Here is a 26,474-nt window from a genome sequence, read left to right on the forward strand (position 1 = left end):
AACGTAATGTGAATTATTTACAAGTGAAATTTTAAATTTGAAAAAAAATCACCCATGCCACCTTTGTGCTCTCAATAAGTCTTATGTGAATAGCAATGGAACTGGGCAGGAAAGTTTTGACCGTGAAGCCGAGCCTCTGTTTGAACAGGAGGCATTTTATAGACTGCCTGTAGCTGCAGCATTGTCAGGACGGGTTTCACCACTATAAAGCACTCCCCACTGTAGAATTGCACGTGTTTCCTGCGCACGCCACCGGAACTTAATTGCGTGGGAAACAGGAAAAACCAAGAGAGTAGAAGTGGCGCACACTTCCAGTCCCACCCTCGGGAAAGGTGCACCAGTGACAAAATTCTGCCCTAAGCATATGAGGCAAGTAAATTTACGCAACTAACATGGAAAGACATCAGGTAATGTCGTTCATCAAACACACAACACAATGGAAATTAACACAGTCACTATTACCCGGTGGCTGGGTAGGACAGGCCTGCAGATCACAGCTTTGCTTTGTGATAGGTTTCAAGAGAGGGTCACATCCTCGCACAATTTCTTTTCCCTGATAACATTTCACATCTCGCATTCTTATTCCAACTCCACAGGTTTTAGTGCACTGGATAAAAGTGACAAAAAGATATTTTATGAAATTCAGTGGAAGAATGAAAACAAAACCTCCAAAAACCTTACGTATTAAGATACTTATGTACATTTAATTAGCAGTTAATTAAAGACAGGGGAATTGGGAAAAGTCGAGTAGCAATGTTAATAAAAGATACAAACACCACAGTGGATAGAAAAGACTATTAAGGGACCAGGGATGAAAGTGGCTGAAGGCAAAAAGGGTCTGAAATTCTTTTGTGACAAGGAATTATGCAATTTTAGAACTTTTGATGATCTGTAGTGAAATACAAATACTTTTAGGCCACTTCAAATGGGTGGAATTATTAGATTTCAAGTGAGTAGAAACATTAGTTTTTGCATTTGTTTACGTTCTTTTACCATCAAGACTGTGGGAGTAATGCATTTATATCAAATCACCAAAGTGACCCTCACATTTCAGCATTCAATGCAGTTAGTGCATGTAATACAGGATGAAGTCTATACTAACAAGAGAACATGAACTTGCTGGATTATGCGCGTGCAAAGCGAAGCAAAGGACCATGGCAGTGCTTTTCAACTCATCATCATCTTCTCAAGGGCAACTAGGGATAGGCAACAAATGCTGGCATTGCCACTCGTATCAAACATATATAATACATCACGTAAATATGAAAATGTGTTTTTAAAGTAATTTGTAAATATGTTATTATTTCGTATACTCATGAAGGTTTCAACCAAGCTCTCCATATTCCCTGGTGACAGAAGACTCAGTGAAACCCCTTTCCCCAAAACACACATTATAATCAGCCCATCTGCCCCCACCCCACTCTTATGCCACTTTCCCCAAACCCCTTCCCCACTCACTCACTCAGCATGCCCCTTTTCCCAAACCCTTTCGCTGCTAACTCACTCACTCAGGAGCCTCTCTTTACCCACTCTCCCCACTCACTCAGCAGCCCCACTCACCAAAACCCCTCCCCTCCACTCACGTAGCAGATCCTTTTCCCAACCCCACCGCCCCCCACTGCCAAACCCAATGGAGACTTGGGCTCCGCTGCTTCTCTTCACCCCTGGGTCTGCTGAACTCCATGGCGCCACTAAGCAGCCAGCAGCAGAGTGTACCCTTTTGGCGGGATGAATGACATAGCTGGGACTAGGCTGTCGCAAGGCTGAATGCCCCAGGTCCTGCTCCCGGCCTTGTTACTGGTGAAGATTTTGCAGGCTGAGGCTCCCTCCTCCCGTCTTTGAACATATTAGAGATAGCAGTGGCTGAAGGGAGGCAGAGGTCGGAAAAAGATTAGAAGGGTAGAATTCCATTATCCAAAAGTCAGAATTCTGCCAAATGGTGGAAATTTCTCATCCTGGTTAGTGCAAATGGGCATTGGGAATAGTATGGGGAGAATTAAGGAATGCTAAAAGATGTATTACTGGTGGGAATGCCTGCAGACCTCCTGACTGTAGTGATATAGTGGGGAAATTTATAAATATAGAAATCAGGGAAGAATGCAGTAGGAACAATGCGGACGAGGTTGGTATTATTACCTCAGACCATGAAGTAGTAAACCATTTGAAACATGGTCGTTCAAAGCACGTCGTTTCTTCAATCAACTTCTGAGCTGCATCACATTCCTCGGGATTGGGAATTTTAACTTTCCCATTCACTATTCCCACACACAGAACAACTCTCCTTTTCACCCCTCTGCCGCATGTTGTATTGCACTATTGGGAGCAGACCACAAAAGGTACCTTCAAATTAATGCCGTGATTGGAATCTTGTTGTTTTCCCAATGTTAGAGCAAATACACACAATTTCTCAATTCTCCATTCTGCTCAGGAGATCTCCAATATTGGTAAAATTGACCATCAATTTCTCAGTTGCAGACTTTATATCCTGATACAATCCAGGTGAGTTCAACACATCTAGGTTGTATAACAAAAAATATCAGCCCCACATAATGCAAAGAAACAGCCTGTGCATAGAATTCACGTTACAATTGCTTCCAAAGCTGGCAAAGGCAGGACATCCTATTGATTTTACAGAGTTCATATCTGGCCAGCTGCCTTGAAAAGTTATAGTAAGCATTTGAGTGTTCGAAAATCAAGAAATGCTTTTATACACATCACAGATTTTACACTCCAAGTGGGAATTTCTCCAAAGACTCATGGAGGCAAGAAACTTTACCCCTGTTGTATCACTTGAAGATTTATGGTCCCTGAAATTATACATGGGTACTAAAGTAAAAATGTTTAACATATCTGAAATTTCTCCCTCTGCTATTTTAGCAGAGGCATTAATCCTTTCAAAGTGAAGTTTACAGCCACAGATAAACTAGTGCATTAAAAAATTTAAAATACATTAAGTGGCCATCCACCAGCATCTCACTGCATCAGGACTACAGATTCACTTAGGGCAGCGTTTTCCTGTTGGCAAGCGGGGGGGTGGGGCCTGCTCGCCGACGCATAAAATGATGTGTGGTGATGTCGGGCGGGTGTCCCAATGTCATTTAGATTTTCAGTTCAGCAGGCGCACAGCCGACTCGGCTGCACACCTGCCGAACTGTCAAAGGCCTATTAAGGCCATTTAAAACCTAATTAACTCAGTTCAATGAGCTGCCCGTCCAACCTTAATGTTGGTGGGCAGGCAAAGGGCCCAGGTGGCCATCGCATTTTTCATGAAACCTCATCCATGGTCAGGGGTGAGGTTTCATGAACTGTTTTAAAATTTAATAAAAATGTATACATTTGTTCTTCGACATGTCCCAGCTCCTGTGATAGTGTCACATGAGGGGACATGTTTTAAAAGTTTAAAAATCCTTTATTTAAAAGTTTAATACTGAAACAAATCTCCCTGAGGCTCTTCCTTGCCTCAGGGAGATCTGTGCGCTCTTTCGCGCGTATACGCAACAGAGCTCCGGGAACCACTCAGGGAATCCCCCCCCGCCTGCACAGGGAGCGCTCAGCACTTCCGGACGCGCCTGGCCCACCCATGTAAAATGGTGGCGTGGACCCGATCAGGGGCACCGATCGGGTTCGCGCCCGCTCCTGCACAGCACCCCACCGACTGGGGGAAGTTTCTGGCCTTAAAGTTTATAACACCCAAATTCCCAAAATGTATTCCCAGGTTGGAATTTAATGCCCTCCCCCTACTCTGAGGTAAGTGTGGCGATAGGGGCTGTTCGATTGGGTGGGAGGATGTGGCCTGAAGATCCTGTCGCCTCCCTCTGATTAAGTCCAGGGCATGTAGGCTTGTTGGTGGCCTTCCCTTGAGTGGCCTCATCCCATTGCTGCTAGTATTCGACCAACAGCAGCCAGGGGACTCACTATCTGAGGAGGCTGTCCAGCAAAACTATTGAGTTCGACGATCGAGGGACCCGGCATCGAGAAGCGGGCGGGGGCGGTGCCCGCAGGAAACCATTTCCCTGCTCTTGCTGTCAAGCCCCCTCCCCATCCTGACCGACGCCCCTCTCCCTGCTACCGCCATCCCACTCCACTCACCCATTTTGTCGCCGATCCTGTGTAGATCCCAGTGTAGTACTAGCAGTGACCACCACTTCCGGTGGTGCTGTTGGTATACAGAGCTGCTTGCTTGCTGTTTGGCCAACAGCTCTCAAGTACTAAACGGATTTAATCCCAATTTGGAGCTTAATTCAGTGGGAGTCCTGCTACTGTTGAGGTAAGTGCCTGATTACCTCATAATTGAATCGAGCTCCCCAAAGAGAAGTGACACGGAGTTCCCAACAGTTCTCCAACTGGTGGATAGGACCCCCATCCTACTCAAGAAATTCTGTCCCTAGTGCATGTAATCTACCCCAAAAAATTATTTAATATTTAATAAGACTGTAGCTTATATATATTTAAATTGTGAAAATGATTTATACATTTAAGGATGCATTCATACTACAGTTATAGTCGCTTGGTAGTACAGAACTTGAATATTTCTGAAAAGAGACATGTTGCCGAGGCTTTTCGTCTTCCACTCATCAGGACATACACGAGAATGCCAAATTTCAAACAATCACAACAATTTATACTACAGGAGAAAAGAGTGCGGATTTGATGGCAAACCAACTCTGATTGGCAGAGGTGTTGCCATGGAGAAAACAACGGGGAACTATAGACTCCCCAAGCATGCGGGTAATTCAAAAAAGGCGCAAGGCTTGAATACATTCCTTTAGTTTTCAGAGTCCCTGCGTATGAATGTACCAAGCGTAAATGAGCTACGTTATGAGCTCGGCTGATTATCTTAAGTTGGTTGCTAATGTAGCTATTAGTGCACTCAAAATTGTTCAGCAAGTACTGCCCAATCACAGAAACACATCTAACAGTAGACATTTTGTTTTGGGTTTTGCAAGCAAGGGTTGGTTGAGTACATTCTGTATAATGGCTACCTGTTTTATGAACAAGGGAACATACTGTTAGATTTGAGTAGCCAGTCGCTGGGATGTACAACCTACGTACCTGGCATCACACTGTCACTGAAATTCATACACCATGTTGCTCAGTTTTATGGCAGGCTGAACATCTTTTCGGACTGACAGTAGCATCCTATAGGTAGGACGTATTACCCACACCCCTGCTGCATAGTAGCAGCGTGAAATGGCTTGCTTAACTTGTTGTTCAAATTTTTGAGATACAATGCTTTTTCAGGGTAATCTGAGGTATAGAGGCACTTTTCAGGTCCGAAAGTGGAGGCCTTTGGCCCATTTGTGAGTTTGCACGATACACAACAAACAATGATCTCTTCAGGATAGCCAATGTCCTGCAAAATAGCTTTGATGCGCTCTATTTCTGTGTCAAGGCCGTATGCCCCAGCGATTGGCTGATTGAATCAAACAGCATGTTCCTTCGGATCTTTGCAATAGGCAGGGTACAGACCATATTCAACCAGCCTGTGCTTGTAAAACTCAAAACAAAACATCTACTGTTAGATGTGATTCTGCAATTGGGCAACACTTGCTGGACAATCCGAAGTGCTCGAATAGCTACACTAAACAACCAATTTAAGATAATCAGTCAAACTTGTAATGTAGCTCATTTACATCTGCTAGACATGACATACATTCATATGCAGGGACCCATCCTCTGCAAACAAAAGGAATATGTTCAAGTCTTACACCTTTTTGAATCACCCTGGTACTCTGTTGCTTTCCCCATGGTAATGCCTCAGCCAGAATCAGCTTGCCAACCAATCAGCACCCTTCTCTCTTGTAGTATAAATTGTGATCGTTTGAAATTTGGCATACTTGCGTTTGTTCTGATGAGTGCAAGGCAAAAAGCTTCAGCAATATGTCTCTCATTTCAGCAATATAGTTATAGTCTTGCTGTGGAACTTTTCAGCTTCATACATATGCTGCCACTCAGTAGGACACAGGAGACTGTAACAGGAGTAGACTATACAGCCCATCGAGCCTGCTCCACCATTCATACGACCATGGTTGATCTTGGGCTTCAACTCCACTTCCCACTTGCTCCCAATATCCCTTAATTCCCTGAGACACCAAAACTCCATCTACCCTAACTTTAAATATAGTCAACGAAGGAGCATTCAAATCCTCTAGGGTAGAGAATTCTAAGGATTCACAACCCTTTGAGCGAAGAACTTCCTCCTCATCTCAGTCTTAAATCATTGTCCGCTTACCTCAATCTTAAATCAGTGTCCGCTTATCCTGAGACTGTGCCCCCACTGATTCCCCAGCCAGTGCAAACAATCTGTGTCTACCCTATCAAGCCCCTTCAGAATCTTGTCTGTTTCCATGAAATCACCTTTTATTCTTCTAACCTCAAAAGTGTATAGGCCCAATTTACTCAGCCTATCATAGGACAACCCTTTCACCCCGGGGATCAATCTAGTGAACATTCACTGTACTGCCTCAAATGCAAGTATATCCTTCCTTAAATATGGAGACCAAAATTGCATACAGTATTCCAGGTGTAGTCTCATCAAAGCCCTGTACAGTTGTCGCAAAACTTCCTTTATACCTGTACTCCAATTCTCTTGCAATAAATGCCAATATTCCATTTGCCTTCCTAACTGCTTTCTGTATTTGCATGCTAACTTTGCTCTTTGAATGAGCACACCCAAGTCTCTCTGAACATCAACATTTACAAATTTCACGTCTTTACTGAAGTGAATAACCTCATATTTCCTCACATTATACTCCATCTACCATCTTGTTGCCCACTCACTTAACTTGTCTAAATCAGCTTACATTTCCAAATAGTTTTGTAGGACACATTGGGCAAAATTTTCCCCCTGTCTGCTGGGGGGGGGGGCGGGGGATGAAGAGCAGGACTGGGAGTGAGCGGATGGGTCCGCCAGGAAGTGCTATGCACTCCCTGTGTGGGCGGGCGGGGGAGTTCCCTCAGCCAGGAGTGCACGCGAAAGAGCGCATAGATCTCCCTGAGGCTAAGTGCTGCCTTACGGAGATCGGCTCAGATTTTTAACTTTTAATAAAGGAGTTTACTAGTTTTCCCTGCCATGTCCCCTGATGTGACACTGTCACATGAGTTGGAACATGTCCATAACTTTTATTTAAACCTTTCATTAAAATTTAAATACCCTCATGAAACCTCATCCCGCCAGTGGATGAGGTTTCATGTTTTTTCACAAGCCCACCTGGGCTCCCAGCCTGCCCGCCAACCTTAGGTTGGACGGGCAGGTCCATTAATGAGTTGAATTGGTTTTCTAATGGCCTTAATAGACCGCTGACAGGTGCGCAGCCGACTCAGCTGCGCCCCCGCCCACCTGAAAATGGAAATGACACGGGGTGATGGCAGGAGTTCCAACCGATATCACCCCGTGTCATTTTCCGTGTTGGCGAGTGGGCCCCACCCCCACTCGCCGACCGGAAAATCCTGCCCATTATTAATGACTTAAATGAAAAGACAGAGTAAAGATTGTAAACAGCTGAGGCACTAGCACTGATCCTTGCAGCACTCCACTAATCATGGCCTGGCAACCTGAAAATACCTTGCTTATCCCTACTCTTTGCTTCCTGTCCTTTAATCAATCATTTGTCCATGCTAAGATATTGCCCCCCAAGTCCATGAACCCTTATCTTGCCTATTAACCTTTTGTGTGGCACCATAACTTTTGGAAACCCAGGTATACTGCACCTATGGTTCCACTTTATTTAACCTACTCGTTACATCTTCAGAAAACTCTCATAAATTTGTCAAACAGGATTTCCCTTTTGTAAAGCCGTATTGACTTGTTCTAACCAAGCTATGATTTTCTAAGTGCATTGTTAAGACATCTTTACTAGGTTCCTGATGACTGATGCCAGGCTAACGGGCCTGTGGTTCCCTCTTTTCTCTCTCCTTCCTTTCTTGAATGGTGCTGTTACATTTGCTGACTTCCAATCTGCTGGGACTGTTCCAGAATCTAGGGAATTTTGGAAAATCATAACCAGGGCATCCACTATTTCTGCACCTCTCTTTCAGAATTCTAGGAAGCAGGCCATCAGGTCCTGATGATGTCAGATTTTAGTTCCTTAAATTTCTCCAGTAATTTTTTCCTGCTGATATTAATTACCTTAATTTCCTTTCTCTTTTTAGCACTTAGGTTACCCTTTATTTCTGGTATGCAACTTATGTCTTCTGCTGTAAAGACAGATAAAAAAAAAATCTGCCCTATGTCTCTGCTATTTCCTAATTTCCAATAATAATTTCTCCTGTTTCTGCTTCTAAGAGACTAACATTTACTTTAGCTACTCTCTTCCTTTCTTATATACTTATAAAAGCTGTTACAATCTGTTTTTATATTGTTAGGAAATAGAGATCATTTAAGTAAGTTATATGTGTATTTGGGTGTGTTAAGAATAAGTACATCTTTAATGTTTAAGTTTGATTTGTATTTCTGTATTTGTCTGTTAAGAAATGAAGTTGAGTTTTAGTTTCACTTTAAGAGCTCTGTTTGTACACCTGCATTTCCAATTAGATTTTTATGAATTTTGAAGGAGAGTTAAAGCAAGAGTAGGAAAAAAAACTGTGCTGTTGTCTAGTAACAGGGGTCCAGAAAGGGAGGCCCCACCCATACAGACAGAAAAAAACTAAAAACCAAAAGCAGTTTGAGTTCAGTTGGAAGGAGCTGCCAGAGAGAGACTGGGCAACAGAAGGACAGATAGCAAGTCCTAAACTGAAGTTAAAGCCAGGATTCCACAGAGACTGGATACTGGGAGAGGGAACTGCAGAGACAGTAGACTTCCCAAAAGAACCGAAAGGTCCCAAGGCCAAGGAGTGAGACAGAGAGGGGGTCCCAGCAAGGCCTCCTGGTCCAGGGAGAACAGGAGTCCAGAAAAGGTTCTGTTCTGTGGAAGCGAAAGTAAGGAGAAGCCAGAAGGTCCAGAGACAGCTGAAGATCTGTAACTCTTTACTGTGAGCATGGGAAGCAGTGGTGTTCTATTGGCACGGCTGAGTCAGAAAGAGGGTGCGTGGAAGGAAGTTTGAATGCACATGACGATCCAGGGAAGAGGAACATCGGAATGAGAGTTCAAATCCCTGGAGGTGGACCTTTGTGGAAGGTGTCTGAGTGAAAGCATTGGTTTGGGAGAAGATTCTAAAGTGGGTTCTTTGAGAGTGGAGATTGGAAATCCCCGTATGAAAGATGGAGTTAAGCAAGACTGGTTGGCTCACGGTGTGACTAGCGTCTGGGGGGAGTTGAGGAGAGATCCATAGCATCAGTTTGGTGTGGTATCTGTCACTTGGTTTCAGAGTGGGTTGTGTCACCTATTGGTTTACATGGACTGCGTAGTTACTGTGAGCATTAGGGTATAAGATAGTTTTTGTAACTTGTGTTATCCTTACAAATCTGTATATATCTGTAAAGGCATTAGTTGTGGGTGAAGGCTATTATAAAATAGTTCATTTTTTCTTGTTCAGTAAATATTTTATTCTTTTGTTAAAAATTCATCAGCTGACTCCTGTGACTCTGTTCAGTAGCCAAACTCCATGTATCTAAACAAAAAATAAAAGTTAGGATCTATCAAGCTGGGTTCTACTCTGGGATCAGGCTTGTCCAATAGTAACATCAGCTGGGATTAGAACAATATTCCTGGCTAGTTTGTTCTCATATTTTATTTTTCCCTTCTTACCAAATTTTTGGTGGCCCTTTGCTAGTTTCTAATACCCTCCTAATACTTAGGCTTGCTACTATTCTTTGCAACATTATAAGCCTTTTCTTTTAATCTAATATTATCCTTAACTTCCTGAGTAAGCTGCGGATGGATCTCTCTTGCTGAGTTTTTGTTTTTCAATGGAATGTATTTTTGTTGAACATGTTGAATTGTTTCTTTAAATGTTTCCCCCTGCTTATTTATTTGTCTATTTATCTATTCAACTGTAGACAGTTCTCCCTTCATACAGGGCGGGGCCGTAAATTGCGACAAGCCATTCAAAAGTCCATTGACTTCTGTGGGACCGTAAAACCATGGCAGTGTAAAATTCCACTTTATGTAATTAGTTTTGTTTAAGATTCTTGTCTGTGATTGGAGTATGTCACTTTTAAACTCAACAGCAATTCAACTGTATTAAGATCACTGCTTTCCAGTGGATCTTTTACTTTGACATTACTAATTAAACCTCATTATTCAATATGAGATTAAAAATATCTTTGTCCCTAATTGGTTCCATAATGACTTGCTCCAGGAAAGTATCACCAAAACATTCTAAAAATTCAACCACCTCTGCCAATTTGCTTGGTCCAGTCTATCTGAAGATTAAAGCCTCCACAATTATTACATTGCCTTTGTTACACACTCATAATTTCTTGTTTAGTGATCTGTCCAAAAGTATAACTACTGTAATGGGCCTATAAACTACCCCCATTAGTGTTTTCTGACTTTTGCTATTCCTAATCTTTACCTATACTGATTCTACTTCATGATCTTCTGAGACAAGATCCTTCCTTACTAATCTCCTTATATTATCCTACTCCTCCTCCTTTGCCATTGTGTTTTTCCGAAATATTGTGTACCCTGGAATATTTATTTCTCAACCTTAGTCACCATGGGCAGAATTTTGCCCTTGGCGAGCGGGATCGGCGGGGGCGGTTAGGAAGCCGCCCGCCATTGGCAGCTCTTTTATGCAGGCGGGCCAATTAAGGCCCGCCCAGCATGATACACGAGCGGCAGCGTCGAGCGCTGCCTGTACGGGCACGGTGGTGGTGGGGGGGGGGGGGGTGGGAGCGGGGGAGAGTGAGCAGGCCTAGCGCGAACCTTGCGAGGAAGTGCAGAATAATCTCCCTGAGGCAGCTCCGTGCCTCAGGGAGATGAAGAACTTTAAAAAAAAATAATAAAGAGTAAAAAAATGTAATGAAACATGTCCCCTCATGTGACTCTGTCAGATGAGCAGGGACATGTTTAATAAAAAAAATGAAGTTTTAATTTTATTTGTATTTGCTTTTGGAAACCTCATCCCGCCTGTGGATGAAGTTTCCAAAAAAATGCAAAGGCACTTGGCCTTTTTTGCCTGCCCGCCAACTGTTAGGTTGAACAGGCAGTGAAAAATTAAAGTCAATTGTTAACTTAATGGCCTTAATAGGCCTTTTAATAGCCAGTGGGCGTGCTGCCGGCTCTGGAGTGCGTCCGCCGACAGAACTATAGCGTGACTGTGCGTTGACATCGGCATGCTCGGCCGACGTCATCGCGTGTCATTTCACACTTGGTCAGGTCAGGCGCATGCCCACCTGCCGATCTAAAAATTCTGACCCATGTAACCATATCTCATAATGGCAATTAAATCTAAATCATTTATCTCTATTTATGGCACTAGTTCATCTATCTCATTGCAAATGTTTCATGCATTCAGATAAAGAGTCTTTAATGTTACTTTTTAAACTATTATTCCCTGCATGGACTTTAATGTAAAAACTGCCAAAATGTGGAATCAGGGCCCTATCTGATGCTGGAGCCAAGGGGAATAAGACTCTTGGGGCAGCAGTATCATTCCACTTCTGGCAGTTCTGGTTTTAGTCACCATATTTTTATTCCACAAGTTTAACATTGGTACAAAACCAAAACTGCTTCTTAACAAGGCTAAACTTGGTGGTGTGAATGCACCATAGAACACAATCAAGGTTTATATACATTTGAAGTGTAATGCTGTTTATATATACAAAATACATTGATGGTTTATTTCTTAAAAAATGCAATGAAAAGTTCATTTCTTTACTCACTCGTTCCCAATCCTGGGCCAGCCAATGGGGTGAGCAATCTTTGGCTCCACAGGGGTGTATCGCATGGGGTTTTAATTGAGGGTTGCACTGCGATTCAGGCATTACCCTGCCTTCTGAGTTCTTGCAGTACACATGTCTTATCATTCTTCCCTGCCCACATGGTCCTGAGCACTAAATGCAAAGGAGAGAAATTATCAATGCAATATCAATATTAACAGGGGAGGCGACGGGGTAGTGGTATTGTTGTTGGACTAGTAATCCAGAGACCCAGGGTAACGATCTGGGGACCTGGGTTTGAATCCTGCCATGGCAGATGGTGGAATTTGAATTCAATAAAAATCTGGAATTGAAAGTCTAATGATGACCATGAAACCATTGTTGATTGTTGTAAAAGCCCATCTGGTTCACTAATGCCCTTTAGGGGAGGAAATCTGCTGTCCTTACCTGGCCTACATGTGACTCCAGAACCAATGCAACGTGGCTGACTCTTAAATGCCCTCTGAACAAGGGCAATTAGGGATGGGCAATAAATGGCCTACCTAGCTATGCCCACATCCCATGAATGAATAAAAAATATATAGCAGATTACAGAAGGTTTTAATGGATGATGCTTCAAATCCTTCCAACTATATCTACGAGTTATTTCGGAGTTAACAAAGTTAACACAAAATGCCATGGCAGTTATTGAACAAGGAAGCCCAAATATAAATGAATATCTTAAAACTCAATAATTAAATGCTAACAGATACTGTTCATATATTCCCCAAACAAGAATGTGCATTTAAACGATATCTAAACACATCCCAAGTCATTTGATAGCAACAGTAGGTTGGGTAATAGACTCCAAGCCATGGAAGGAGAGACATAAGAGGGATGACCTAAAGCCCAGTTGAATAGGTTAGGTTTTGAGAAGGCTTTAAGCATGAAGAAGTGGTTTAGGGAGGGCACTCCTGAAAAGATGGCCAAGACTCGATCACCAATGGTGGGAAAAAGGGAGGGGAAACATAAAAGGTCAGAGTTAAGAGAACTAAAGGCCCTGGGAGGGGTTTTAGAATAAACAAGATTCAAGAACTAGGGTGGGCCATTAAAGAATCATAGAATGAATCATTGAAATGATTTTAAATTTAATATGTAAGGTATCATAGTGTAAGATTTTCTTCCCAATAATTTCCAGGTGGCTAGTGAAGTGCAACTCTCGGCGCCTGTTAGTGCCAACAGGAGACCTTGATCTCAATGTAAGACTAGCAGGTGGAAAATAAATGCCCCAAGGCAGGCCACCAGTTCTAGGTTACTGCAATGATATGGCATGGTCAAGCTCTGGGCCTGGAAAAAAATGGATCACCACTGGATCCATTCTTGGAGAAGGTCCAATCTTGGAAGCAGTGAGCCCCTTTTGAGAGGCATCTAGGTATTTATAGAGCCGACCAGAGTACTCCTTCTATTGCTAGCCCCACCAAATAAATACTTACAAAGAATACTCCAAATATCCCACAAAAAGGCAGGCCCAGTTAGGATCCATATGGGTTTCGATAGCAACTTTTTTTATGGACAGAATTTTTAGCTCGGCAGGCGGGCATGCGCCCGACCCGACTGAGTGTGAAATGATGTGCCTAGACATTGGCCGACGTCAACACGAAGTCACGCGATAGTTCGGTTGGCGGGCACGCGCCGGAGCCGGCAGCGCGCCCGCTGACAATTAAAAGGCCTAAGAAGACCTTTAAGTTATCAATTGTACTTAATTTTGCATTGCCCATGCAACCTAATGGTTGACAGGCAGGCGAAAAGGCCAAGTGGCCTTTACATTTTTTTGGAAACGTCATCCACGGGCAGGTTGAGGCTTCCAAAAGCAAATACAAATGAAATAAAAACTTGAATTTTTAATTGAAAACATATCCTTGCTCATGTGGCAGAGTCACATGAGGGGACATGTTTTATTACATTTTTCTGTTGTTTAATAATTTTTTCAATATATTCTTTATCTCCCTGAGACAGCTCCATGCCTAAGGGAGTTTATTCAGTGCTCTTTTGCACGAATGCGCGAAGTTTGCGCTAGGCCTGCTCGCCCTCCTACCCCCGCCTGCACAGGCAGCGCTTAACGCTGTCGCTCGTGTATCACGCTGGGCGGGCCTTAATTGGTCCAACAGCGTGAAATCGCGGTGCACTATCAATCGCCGTGCGCCCCCTGAACGGTCCAGGCATCAGAAGCGCATCATGAGAAGACCCATGGTTCTCTCTACCACTGCCCTTGTGGAGGCATGGCCCCTATGGTACCGTTGCTTGGCCTCTGTTCTTGGATGGTGGAGAGGCGTCATGAGCCACCTTTTGAGGGGATAGCCCTGGTCGCTCAGCAGCCAACCATCCAGCTGGGCTGGAGCACGGATGAGCCTCAGCACCTGTGAGTGTCTCAGGATGTAAACGTCATGGGAGCTGCCTGGGTACCTTGCACAGCCTTGCAGAATCCGCATCCTGTGATCACACACTATCTGCACGTTCATGGAGTGGAATCCTTTCCTGTTGATGAAATCACCCGACTCACCTGCTGGCCACATGTGTGATGTCGATTGCACCCTGGACGTGGGGGAGCCCAGCAATCACTGCAAAGCCTCTGGCTCGCTCTGCCTGGCTGGCCTCTTCCATGCGGTAGTGAATGAAAGTCAATGTACACCTGAACAGAGCGTCTGTCACCAGCTTGACATAATTGTGGACAGCTGTGTAGGAGACTCCACAAAGATCACCCACTGACCCCTGGAAAGAGCCTGAGGCATAGAAGTTGAGGGCAGCTGTGGCCTTCAGCGCCACTGGCACGGGGTGTGCACCCACACTGTTGGAGCTGATCTCAGGGCCAATCATCTGACAGATGGAGGTCACGTTTTCCCTTGAGAGGCAGAGCCTCCTTCGGCATTGCACCTCAGACATATTGAGGTAGCTGCATCGCCACCTGTAAACCCTGGCAGCAGGATAGTGGCATCTTCTGCGACTCCTTCCACCTTGGACTTCCTGTTGGCCCTGTGCCTGCGCCTGTCCTCCCACAGGTCGCTCCCCTGGAGACTGAATAGGGGCAGCTGGCATCCTCCCCCTTCTGGCCCTCCCTTCCTCCTCAGAGGAGGTGCCTCCAGCTGAGGCCACAATCCCCATTCCCAGGGTAAGGGGAGGCTGTCTGATATCTGGGAGGCCCCAAGTGGTATGACTCCTCCAGAGTCCTGAACTGAAGCCTGTTATTTCTGTCAAAGCAGCTCTGAAGTGAAATGAAGTTGTCCTGTTCACACAAGCAAGCGGCTGTAAATTATAATCTAAAATACTAACAATTCGCATTAGCGAGCCCACTCCCATTATCCCAACTGTGGATGAAGTTTTTGAAAATGTGGCTTACCCGCCTGCCTGTTGTGCCGGTGCGACGCCCTGAAAATTGCACAGCCTGCTCAAAATCAAATTCAATTGGTGCCTCAAGGGCCTTAACTGGCCCGTTAATTAATGGCGGGCGGGCCTCCGTCCTCATAGCGCGCCTGCCTACCGAAATATTACGATGGTGTGCAGTGACGTCGGGACACACGCCCGATGTCATTGCATGTCATATTATGTTCTGGCGTGTGGGGCCCACCCCGGCACGCCGAATATAAAATTCTGGCTTTATATAAACAAGGAAAAAGAACAAATTAAGGAGGACAAATGTGAAAATGAAGATTCAAGGATGCTGTATAAAAAATAAGAACAGTTGTTCAACCTATTCTACAGTTAGACTTACCGGGCCCCAGTCTGAAACAGTCCACTGTCGATCACAAGGGGGTCCAACACAATCTTTCTGAGATGGCGGCTTTGTTTTCTCATCACACAACCACTCTTCCTTTGAGCATCTCACTTCCCTGGTCACAGTAACTCGTTCTGCACATTTTGCTGTACACTGGGAAAGAAAATATATTGGTGTATGAACTGCACAACAGAACTTTAATCCTTTGTTGCACCTTTTCCACTGGTAGTGTGTGTTACAAAAGGTGAGAAATTGAGCCAGCAATTCCAACGCAGTGGACTCTCAAATCAACTTTTCTGTCAGGGGAGGGCAGTAAGAAAACAAAAAACAGCCGTTTTGCCGTAGGGAGGGGACTCATCCCTTGGCATCTGCCAGCATATAAGCCAACAACAGCTTTGGCTGAGGGTAGGTTTCCTGTCCAAATTCCCAGCTGGGCAAGTAACACCTGAATAAGGGAACAATGAGAATGTTGTTAACTCCTTTTACCAATTACTCTGCACAGATTTTGTTTGTACATCTTAAAAGGACTTCATTCTGTTGAGGAAACCATCTGTTCTGGGGGGATTTGTCATATTTTAGTGCCACTAATTTCTTGTGTTGTTTTGCTTATGTTAATTTTGGTGAGTCCGATTCAGTATTAGTTGCCTTGTAATGGTCAGCATTCTGACCTCTTCCTCTACTGTAAATATTAACCTGACGCAAAGTCATTATTCAACATTTCAGCCATTTCCTTATTTTCATTGACAATATCACCATTATCAGCTTTCAAGAGACCCACAATGCTCTTTTCTCCAATATAACTGGAAAACTTTGTGTAGATTTTGATATCCCTTGCAAGTTTCTTTTCATGATCCCTTTTTGTAGCTCTTCCTCTGTTTTGCCAGCCTTTTCTTTTCATTTTATGTGGTGTCTTATCTCTTTAGTTGTCTATGGTTGACTTCTTTGGCAAGCAGAGAACACCTGTGTCTTAGGGATATTGTCGCTGGCTGTCCCTCAATTTGATAATGATGTCCACTCAAGAGTTGCGAGTTTTTGCCATGGGTCTTCATGTGACTGAGCAAGTGATTTTTGATCTGCAGGTCTTTGGGAACATGAGGCAGAATCTCTCATAAGGTAGTGGGATCTGGATTGTAGGATTTGCATCCTTTTCTTTCCTTCTCTGTTGCCATTCAGCCTCATCATTAAAGCGTTGACACTCAAAGTGTGCTGCAGATTGTTGGGCAGGTTGTCACCATTCTGAACGAACGGTAGAAAGCTCCACAGTTAGTGAGGTTGTTGTCACCGCGCTTCAAGGAGAACTGCTGAGTGTCTTTGAAGCATTTTCTTTGTCCTTCCCTAGGACGTTGGCCATTTGAGAATTGAGAGAACAGGATCTGGTGGAGGAGGTTGTCTGGCTGGCTAAAAACTGTCACCAGTCCATCGAACTAGATTTTGAAGGAGTTTTGCCTAAATGCTTGTAGACTGGCTTCAAAGACGCGAGCATTTGTTTGACAGCCCTCCCACTGAATACCTTTAGACCATCCAAACTAGTTCTGTATCACATACAATCAGGATAGTTACAGCACAGAAGCAAGTCATTCAGCCCATTGTCTCTGCACTAGCTCTCTGTAAGAGCTACTCAGCTAGTTCCATTTCCCCATCTTTTCACTGTAGCCCTAACACACACACACATATAAATACACACACACACACATACAAATACACACACATACATATAAATACACACACACACACATACATATAAATACACACACATACATACATATAAATACACACACATACATACATATAAATACACACACATACATATAAATACACACACACATATAAATACACACACACATATAAATACACACACACATACAAATACACACACATACATATAAATACACACACACACATACATATAAATACACACACATACATACATATAAATACACACACATACATACATATAAATACACACACACACACATACATACATATAAATACACACACACACATACATATAAATACACACACACATACATACATACATATAAATACACACACACATACATACATATAAATACACACACACACACATACAAATACACACACACATACTTATAAATACACACACACATATAAATACACACACACACATACATACTTATAAATACACACACACACATATACATACATATAAATACACACACACATATACATACATATAAATACACACACACATATACATACATATAAATACACACACACATATACATACATATAAATACACACACACATACATACATGTTTGAAATCTTTTCTTTTGTTTGACATCTTTTCTTTTGTTAATAAATGTTTAATTTAGTTTTGTAAAACAAAGACCCAAGAGTCTTGGTGGACTTATTACTACTGAATTCAGGGCACATATCGCAAAATCAAATATAAGTTGCAAAATCGTTGTAGCCACGTGATCAAGTTTCTGTCGTGGATTTGATCTAATGGCACATATCATCTGCCACGTTAACATAGGGATGGGCAATAAATGCTGGTTCAGCCAGCGAAGCCCACATCCCATGAATGAATAACAGAAACTATTTCCTCTGGCAAGTGGGCTGTAAACCAGAGCACATATACTTAAAAATAATTGACAAACAAGCTAGAGGGTAAATGTGGAGAAATTTGAGGGCAAGCAATTTGGGTCTCAAACCAGTGTCCTCAATTTAAATAAGGGCGAATACAGAGGTATGAAGAAAGAGTTGTCTAAAGCAGGCTGGGGAAATAGAAAAAGGGGAAGGTCAGTGAATGAGCAATGGTAGACATTTAAGCAGATATTTCATTACACTCAGCAAAAATTTATCCCAGTCAAAAGAAAGGACTCCATGAGAAGGACGAACCACCCGTGGTTAACAAAGGTGGTCAAGGAGAGTATCCAATCAAAAGGCATACAAAGCGGCAAAAACTAGTGGTAGGCCAGAGGATTGGGAATTTTTTTTAGGAACCAGACTAAAAAGCTAATAAAGATGGAGAAAATTGATTAGGAAAGTAAATTGGCAAGAAATATAAAAACAAACAGCAAGGGCTTCTACGGGTATATAAGAAAGTGGCTAAAGTGAGCGTGGGACCTTTGAAGGATGCAACTGGAGAACTAATAATGGGGAACAGGGAAATGGCAGATAATTTAAACCAATATTTTGCATCGGTCTTCATGGTGGAAGACACTACAAACATCCCAAAGATATCAGATAAGCAAGGAGCTAATGGGAGGAAAGATCTTGTAACAGTCTCGATCACGAGAGACAAAGTATTTGACAAACTAATGGGGCGAAAGGCAGACAAGTCGCCAGGATCTGATGGTCTGCATCCAAGGGTTTAAAGGAAGTGGCTGCAGAGATAGTGGTGGCATTGGTCAAAATATTTCAGAACTCACTGGATTCCAGGAGTGTTCCAGCGGATTGGAAAACCGCTAATGTGACGCCACTGTTCAAGAAGGGCGAGAGACAAAAAGCAGGAAACTATAGGCCTGTCAGCCTAAGATCTGTCATTGGGAAAATGCTAGGGTCCATTATTAAGGAAGAAATAGCAGGACATTGAAAAAAGCTTAACGTAATCAGAGTCAACATGGGTTTTGTGAAAGAGAAATTGTATTTGACAAATTTGCTAGTGTTCTTTGAGGATACAAAAAGCAGAGTTGATAAAGGGGAACCGGTAGGTGTAGTGTATTTAGATTTCCAGAAGGCAGTCAATAAGGTGCCACATAAAAGGTTATTGCACAAGATAGGAGCTCACAGCATTGGGGGTAATGTATTAGCATGGATTGAGGATTGATTAACACACAGAAGACAGAGAGTCAGGATTAATGGATCTTTTTCAGGTTGGAAAGATGCAACTAGTGGAGTGCCGCAAGGATCAGTCCTAGGGCCTCAATTATTTAATGAATTGGAGGAGGGGGAAGAGCATAATGTATCCAAATTTGCTAACGATACAAAAATAAGTGGGAAGGCATGTTGTAATGAGGACATAAGGAATCAGCATGGGTACATAGATAGGTTGAGTGAGTGGGCAAAAACTTGGCAGATGGAGTTTAATGCAGGAAAACGTGAGGTCATGTACTTTAGTAGGAAGAATCAAAATGCAGACTACTATTTAAATGGAGAGAGACTTCAAAAAAGTACAGCACAGATGGATCTGGGTGTTCTTGTGCATGAAACACAAAAAGATATCATGCAGGTGCAGCAAGTAATTAAGGTGGCAAATGGTATTTTGGTCTGTATTGCTAGGGGTTGGAGTTTAAAAATAAGGAAATCTTGTTCTGTACAGGGCGTTGGTGAGGACGCACCTGGAGTGCTGTGTACAGTTTTGGTTCCCGTATTCAAGAAAGGATATACTTGCTTTGGAGGCAGTTCAAAAGAGATTCACTGGGCTGAAGGGGCTGACTTATTAAGAACAGCTAAACAGGTTAGGCCTTTATTCATTACAGTTTAGAAGAATGAAAGGTGATCTTATTGAAATGTACAAGATTCTGAAGGGGCATGAAGAGGTAGATGTTGAGAAGATGTTTCCATTAGTGGGGGAATCTCGAACTAGGGGGCATAATTACATAATAAGGAAGCATTCATTTAAAACTGAGATGCGGAGGAATTTCTTCTCTAGGAGGGTAGTGAATATCTGGAATTCTCTAGCCCAGAGAGTTGTGGAGGCTTGATCACTGAAAGGATTTAAAGAGGAGGTAGGTAGATTTTAGAAATAATCGGGGAGCTGAGGGCTATGAGGAGCTGGCACGAAAGAGGAGTTGAGGCCTGGATCAGCCATGATTTTATTGAATGGTAGGGCTTGCTTGAGAGGTCGAATGGCCTACTCCTGCTCCTATTTCTTATGTTTCTTCCCAAAGGATTAAGATCTCGATGCACAACCAAAAGGGTGGTGGAATTAGATCCTGGAGGAACTTTGAAAAGACAAATAGACATGTACTTAAGAGTCAAAAAGCTAGGGTATGGGACTAAATTGAATTGCTCTGTCACAGAGCAGCACAAACACAACAGGACAAATGGCCTGCTTCTGTGCTGTGAATCCATGGCTGCAATATTAAGTTTCACAGTGCCTTTTTTTAAAATGCAGTTTTGGGTCAAAACAGTGCCTGTGCCAAGCACACAGGTTTCAGTTGCAGGCCGTGCCAGATACCATATTACTGAGGACTTTATTATGGATGCTGGAAGTACACAGAGGAGGAGGAGGCGAAGTGCTCAGTGACCAAACCATCCAATAGCCATAAAAATGTCCATTAATCACCCTTGTGCATTCCATTAGTGTCTGCCCTCCATCTGCCTTTACCTGGCCTAGTCCTCCTACCCAGTCTTACCTTAATGGCTGCAGCATGGGCAGCAGAAGGTTGCTGACATTCAGTGGGGGTGATTGCAGATGGTCTTGCAGAATGACTGTGACCAGCTCTGATCCTAATATGCCCTGCTTCAGACTGGAGCACCTTGGCACAGAAGGCAATAGTTGGGACTGGTTGTTTGACAGGCAACAGCAAGGCACTGGTGGAATGGCAGTGGTGGGAGAACGAATGCTGTCTTCCTGAAAGAGGGCAGCAGGTTCTTGGTCCACTCAGCCACTCCCCCGGCACAGCCTCAGCAACCCTTGTAATCAGTTGGAGTGCTGGAGGGCTGTGAAACATTGGAAACCCTTTTAAACACTGGTTCTGCAGTCATGATGGTAGCAGTCTGAGCCTGCTTGAACTTGCATGGCAACAAAGTGAACCTGCATTCCTACAGACTGAGCTTTCACTATAGCACTTTAATGTAGAGAGGCTTCTGCTGCAATGGAAGCTGATACATTAGCCATCGGACTCTGCATCATAGTTGTGTCCACAAGTGTTCTCATGAGGTTGGTCACCAGTTCCACACTGGGAAGGATGGACTCTAAGTTCTGTGCAAAGAGTTGTGCCAAGTTGGCGCTGGGCTCCTCCATACTCCTTGAAGGTGACAGCAGGTTTTCTGGCAGGCCAGTCAATGCAGCAAGCATTTGTGTGTGCATGCTCAACTCCAACAACCTCTTCTCTGCAGCAGAACCCATGTGTGGCCATGCCCCCCACAACTCTCTGGGCAGCTGGCACTATTGCAGCCCTTTGCCCCTGCCCTGGTTGCAGGCCACTCATGCTTGGTGACTCACCCTACACAGATCCTGCTTCTATGTTATGCTCTAAAGTATGCACAGGGCCATTATCTCAGCTGGTGGCTGAGAGTGCGAGATCAAGCGATTGTGCTTCATCATCATCAGTCTCTTTTTCTTCATGCTCTTGTATCACATCCTGTCCAGGAGAGGTGACTGTTCTCAGGAATCTGAAAAGGAGAAAGACATAAGGGTAGGCTTGTGCTGAGGGGAGGGTGGAAAGGAAGAGATGCACTGTAACTTGGGAATCAGAAGATATTGTGTGATGAGGGGAATTAAGATATGAGAAGAAAGACTAGGTAGAAACATATCTTCATCTTTGATCCTTTCAACCCAGCCACTGATCAAAGCTTCAGTCATGGCTGCTCCAATGATGGTAGGCCTCTTTTTTTAGGTTGAGGGCAAGCTACTGCCTTCATATGTGCACCACCCTGTCCTGCAGGAGAGAGAGAAGTGTGTCAGTGAGTGTGGTACAATATGTTTGGGCGGTATGGCGGTCACGATTGTGTTATGCTCCCAGCTGATGTTACTACTGGACAAGTCAGATCCCAGAGTGGAACGCGACTTGATAGATCCTAATTTTAATTTTTTTGTTTAGATGCGTGGAGAGTGGCTACTGAACAGAGTCGGAGTCAGCTGATGAACTTTTAACAAAAGAATAAAACATTTATTAAACAAGAAAAGGTGAAACATATTAGAATACTCCTTCACCTACAACTATACCATTATAGATATATACAGATTTGCAAGGACAATATCAGTTACAAAAACTATCCTATCTGATGTTCACAGTAAGTATGCAGTCCATGTAAACTGTTATGGTAAATGCCGAGCTGCTCAAATCCCAGAGGGGAATTTGAACAGCTGCCAAAACAGTTTTTGCAATTTGCATAGTTTGAGGAACATTCTGAAATCAGGAAACAATTTCCCTGACTACTTGTGATGATTTTATAGTAAAGTAAACATTTATTACAAGAATAAAGGGAAAAAAACAATTACATTTAAACACAAGAATGGCTTCACACAGTAAACAGTACTTTAAAACAGTTCCACAAATCTTAACTACCCTCAGAGCTGAACTTTCCCTTTTCTGTTCAGGAACCATCCTTTTAGATTTAAAAATGGATGGAAGTCCAGTAATTTTACCACAGTGCTTTTTCCTTGGGGTGTCCTCTGAGGCTGACAGCAACTGGTTCTTTTAGTCTGGCCCTTGTTCACACTGTCTTCTGGGAATTCTGACCAGCTACTCTGCTGTCATCTGGTAGATCAAAGTGGCTACCCCCTCACATAGGCTTCAATATTTCCTAAAGATAAAAGCAAAGAACTGTGGATGCTGGAAATCCAAAACAAAAACAGAAACAGAAATACCTGGAAAAACTCAGCAAGTCTGGCAGCATCGGCGGAGAAGAGCACAGTTGACATTTCGAAACGTCAACTGTGCTCTTCTCCGCCGATGCTGCCAGACCTGCTGAGTTTTTCCAGGTATTTCTGTTTCTGTTTTCAATATTTCCTATATGCGTTCCTTCCCTTTGATCTCTCTATTGTTTCAACCAGTCTCTTCAGAAATGCTTTCTACCCAGAATTGATTAAACCATTCTTTACTTTAGCTCTTAGACTTGTAAAAACAAATTTACCTTATCTTCCAATCCCAGCCCCGGCCATGTATTCACCATACCCCCTGACCTTCCCCTCTCCGATGCTGAACGTTCAGTGCTCAGCAAAGGACTTAGTTTCATACCCTTGCGCCCTCATCTCAATGAATTTCGGGCTCGACATGATGCTGAACTCTTCTTCCGCCACCTTCGTCTCTGTGCTCACTTCTTTGGGCAGGAGTCCTCTCCCCGTTCAACGGATCCTTTTACCCGCCTCCAATATTCTCCCTCCACTTGGACCCCTCCCTCTGGATTCTTACCTTCTCTTGATCTTTTCATTGAGAACTGTCGGCGTGACATTAGTCGTCTCAATTTCTCTGCTCCTCTCACCCACTCTAACCCGTCTCTCTCTGAACTTGCTGCACTCCATTCTCTCAGGTCCAACCCTGATATTGTCACCAAACCTGCTGACAAGGGTGGTGCTGTTGTTAACTGGCGCACTGACCTCTACCTCGCAGAGGCTGAGCGTCAACTCGCAGACACTTGCTCCTACCTCCCCCTGGACCATGACCCCACCACTGAAAATCAAGCCATTGTTTCCAGGACTGTTACTGACCTCATCTCCTCTGGAGATCTTCCTTCCACAGCTTCCAACCTCATAGTCTCCCAACCTTGGATGGCCCGCTTCTACCTCCTACCCAAAATCCACAAACAGGACTGTCCCGGCAGACCGATCGTGTCAGCCTGTCCTGCCCCACAGAACTCATTTCTTGCTATCTTGACTCCATTCTCTCTCCCCTTGTCCAGTCCCTTCCCACCTATATTCATGATTCCTCTGATACTCTACATCATATCAACAATTTTCAGTTCCCTGGCCCCAACCGCATCCTCTTCACCATGGATGTTCAATGCCTCTACACCTCCATCCCCCACCAGGATGGTCTGAGGGCTCTCCGCTTCTTCCTCGAACAGAGGCCCGAACAATCCCCATCCACCACTACTCTCCTCTGTCTGGCTGAACTTGTTCTCACACTGAACAATTTCTCCTTAAACTCCTCTCACTTTCTCCAAACAAAAGGTGTGGCTATGGGTACCCGCATGGGCCCCAGTTATGCCTGTCTCTTTATGGGGTACGTGGAACATTCCTTGTTCCAGTCCTACTCCGGCCCCCTCCCACAACTCTTTCTCCGGTACATCGATGATTGCTTCAGTGCTGCTTCATGCTCTCGTCTGGACCTGGAAAAATTTATTAATTTTGCTTCCAATTTCCACCCCTCCATCATTTTCACATGGTCCATCTCTGACACTTCCCTTCCCTTCCTTGACCTCTCTGTCTCAATTTCTGGTGATAGACTGTCCACCAATATTCATTACAAGCCTACCGACTCCCACAGCTGCCTCGACTACAACTCCTCACACCCCGCTTCCTGTAAGGATTCCATCCCATTCTCTCAGTTCCTTCGCCTCCGTTGCATCTGTTCTGATGATGCCTCTTTCAAAAACAGTTCCTCTGACATGTCTTCCTTCTTCCTTAACCGAGGTTTTCCACCCACGGTAGTTGACAGGGCCCTGAACCGTGTCCGGCCCATCTCCCGCGCATCCACCCTCACACCTTCCTCTCCCTCCCAGGACCATGATAGGGTCCCCCTTGTCCTCACTTATCACCCCACCAGCCTCCACATTCAAAGGATCATCCTCCGCCATTTCCGCCAACTCCAGCGATGCCACCACCAAACACATCTTCCCTTCATCCCCCCTGGCGGCATTCCGCAGGGATCGTTCCCTCCGTGACACCCTGGTCCACTCATCCATCACCCCCTACACCTCAACCCTCTCCCACGGCACCTTCCCATGCAACCGCAGAAGGTGCAACACCTGCCCCTTTACTTCCCCTCTCCTCACCGTCCAAGGGCCCAAACACTCCTTTCAAGTGAAGCAGCATTTCACTTGCACTTCCCTCAATTTAGTCTACTGCATTCGTTGCTCCCAATGCGGTTTCTTCTACATTGGAGAGACCAAACGCAAACTGGGTGACCACTTTGCAGAACACCTTCGGTCTGTCCGCAAGCATGACCTAGACCTCCCTGTCGCTTGCCATTTCAACACTCTACACTGCTCTCATGCCCACATGTCCATCCTTGGCCTGCTGCATTGTTCCAGTAAAGCTCAATGCAAACTGGAGGAACAGCACCTCATCTTCCGACTAGGCACTTTACAGCCTTCTGGACTGAATATTGAGTTCAACAATTTTAGATCATGAACTCTCTCCTCCATCCCCACTCCCTTTCCAATCCCCCTTTTTTTCCCAATAATTTATATAGGTTTTTCTTTTCCTGCCTATTTCCATTATTTTTAAATGTATTTCCATCCATTGTTTTATCTCTACCTTTTAGCCTACTTCGACACCTTCCCTTCACCCCACCCCCACTAGGGCTATATGTACCCTCCTTGTCCTGCTCTTTACCCTTAATTAGCACATTCCTTAGATAATATCACCACCTTCAACACCTCTTTGACCTTTTGTCTATGACATCTTTTGGCTATCTCCGCCTATCCAGCTCTACATGTCCCACCTCCCCTTAAACCAGCTTATATTTCACCTCTTTTCTATTTTTCCTTAGTTCTGTTGAAGAGTCATATGGACTCGAAACGTTAACTGTGTTCCTCTCCGCAGATGCTGCCAGACCTGCTGAGTTATTCCAGGTATTTTTATTTTAGATTTCCAGCATCCGCAGTTTTTTGCTTTTATCTTACCTTATCTTTACCTCACTTCCTTACAATCTGCATGTATCCCCCTTTGAATTAAAACAATTCAATTCAAACTATTCCTGTTATTGCTTTATGTAAAACTCTGATTGAAGTTCCTCTTGGATTATTAATATATCAATACTACTTCTTACTGTTGACTTTAGACTCTTGCCGTTACTCTAGCTCCTAATCAAATTACAGTCCAGCTTTCATCACATAAAATATGCCAGGATCATTACCAGAAGAAAAATATTACAATGTCTTGTTTTCGTGACAAAACCAATAGGCGACCTGCGGTTAGGCACGCCCCACTTTGAAACCAAGGGGTGTATTTTCTCCCCATTGGGCACGCAGCCAATCGCTGCCCGCGATTGACTGTGTGCCGCCATTTTACGTGGGTGGGCCAATTAAGGCCTGCCTAGCCTGACGTGCACCCGGAAGAGAGAGAGAGAGAGAGATAGAGAGA

General features: G+C 43.9%; 1 protein-coding gene across 1 annotated transcript in view; it reads right to left on the reverse strand.

The window, feature by feature from the left end:
- Positions 1–26,474, reverse strand: part of ttc16 (tetratricopeptide repeat domain 16) — a 135,474-nt gene that overhangs the window by 4,208 nt on the left and 104,792 nt on the right. The window contains exons 15-18 of the mRNA XM_078550257.1: positions 15,510–15,665; positions 11,768–11,938; positions 2,137–2,313; positions 463–607 (exon numbers count right to left, since the gene is read on the reverse strand). Coding sequence (XP_078406383.1) covers positions 463–607; positions 2,137–2,313; positions 11,768–11,938; positions 15,510–15,665 — 649 coding nt within the window. The remainder of the gene's footprint in view (positions 1–462; positions 608–2,136; positions 2,314–11,767; positions 11,939–15,509; positions 15,666–26,474) is intronic.

This window comes from Cetorhinus maximus, chromosome 10 (assembly GCF_964194155.1).
Source record: "Cetorhinus maximus chromosome 10, sCetMax3.hap1.1, whole genome shotgun sequence".
In the NCBI taxonomy this organism is placed as follows: Eukaryota; Metazoa; Chordata; class Chondrichthyes; order Lamniformes; family Cetorhinidae; genus Cetorhinus; species Cetorhinus maximus.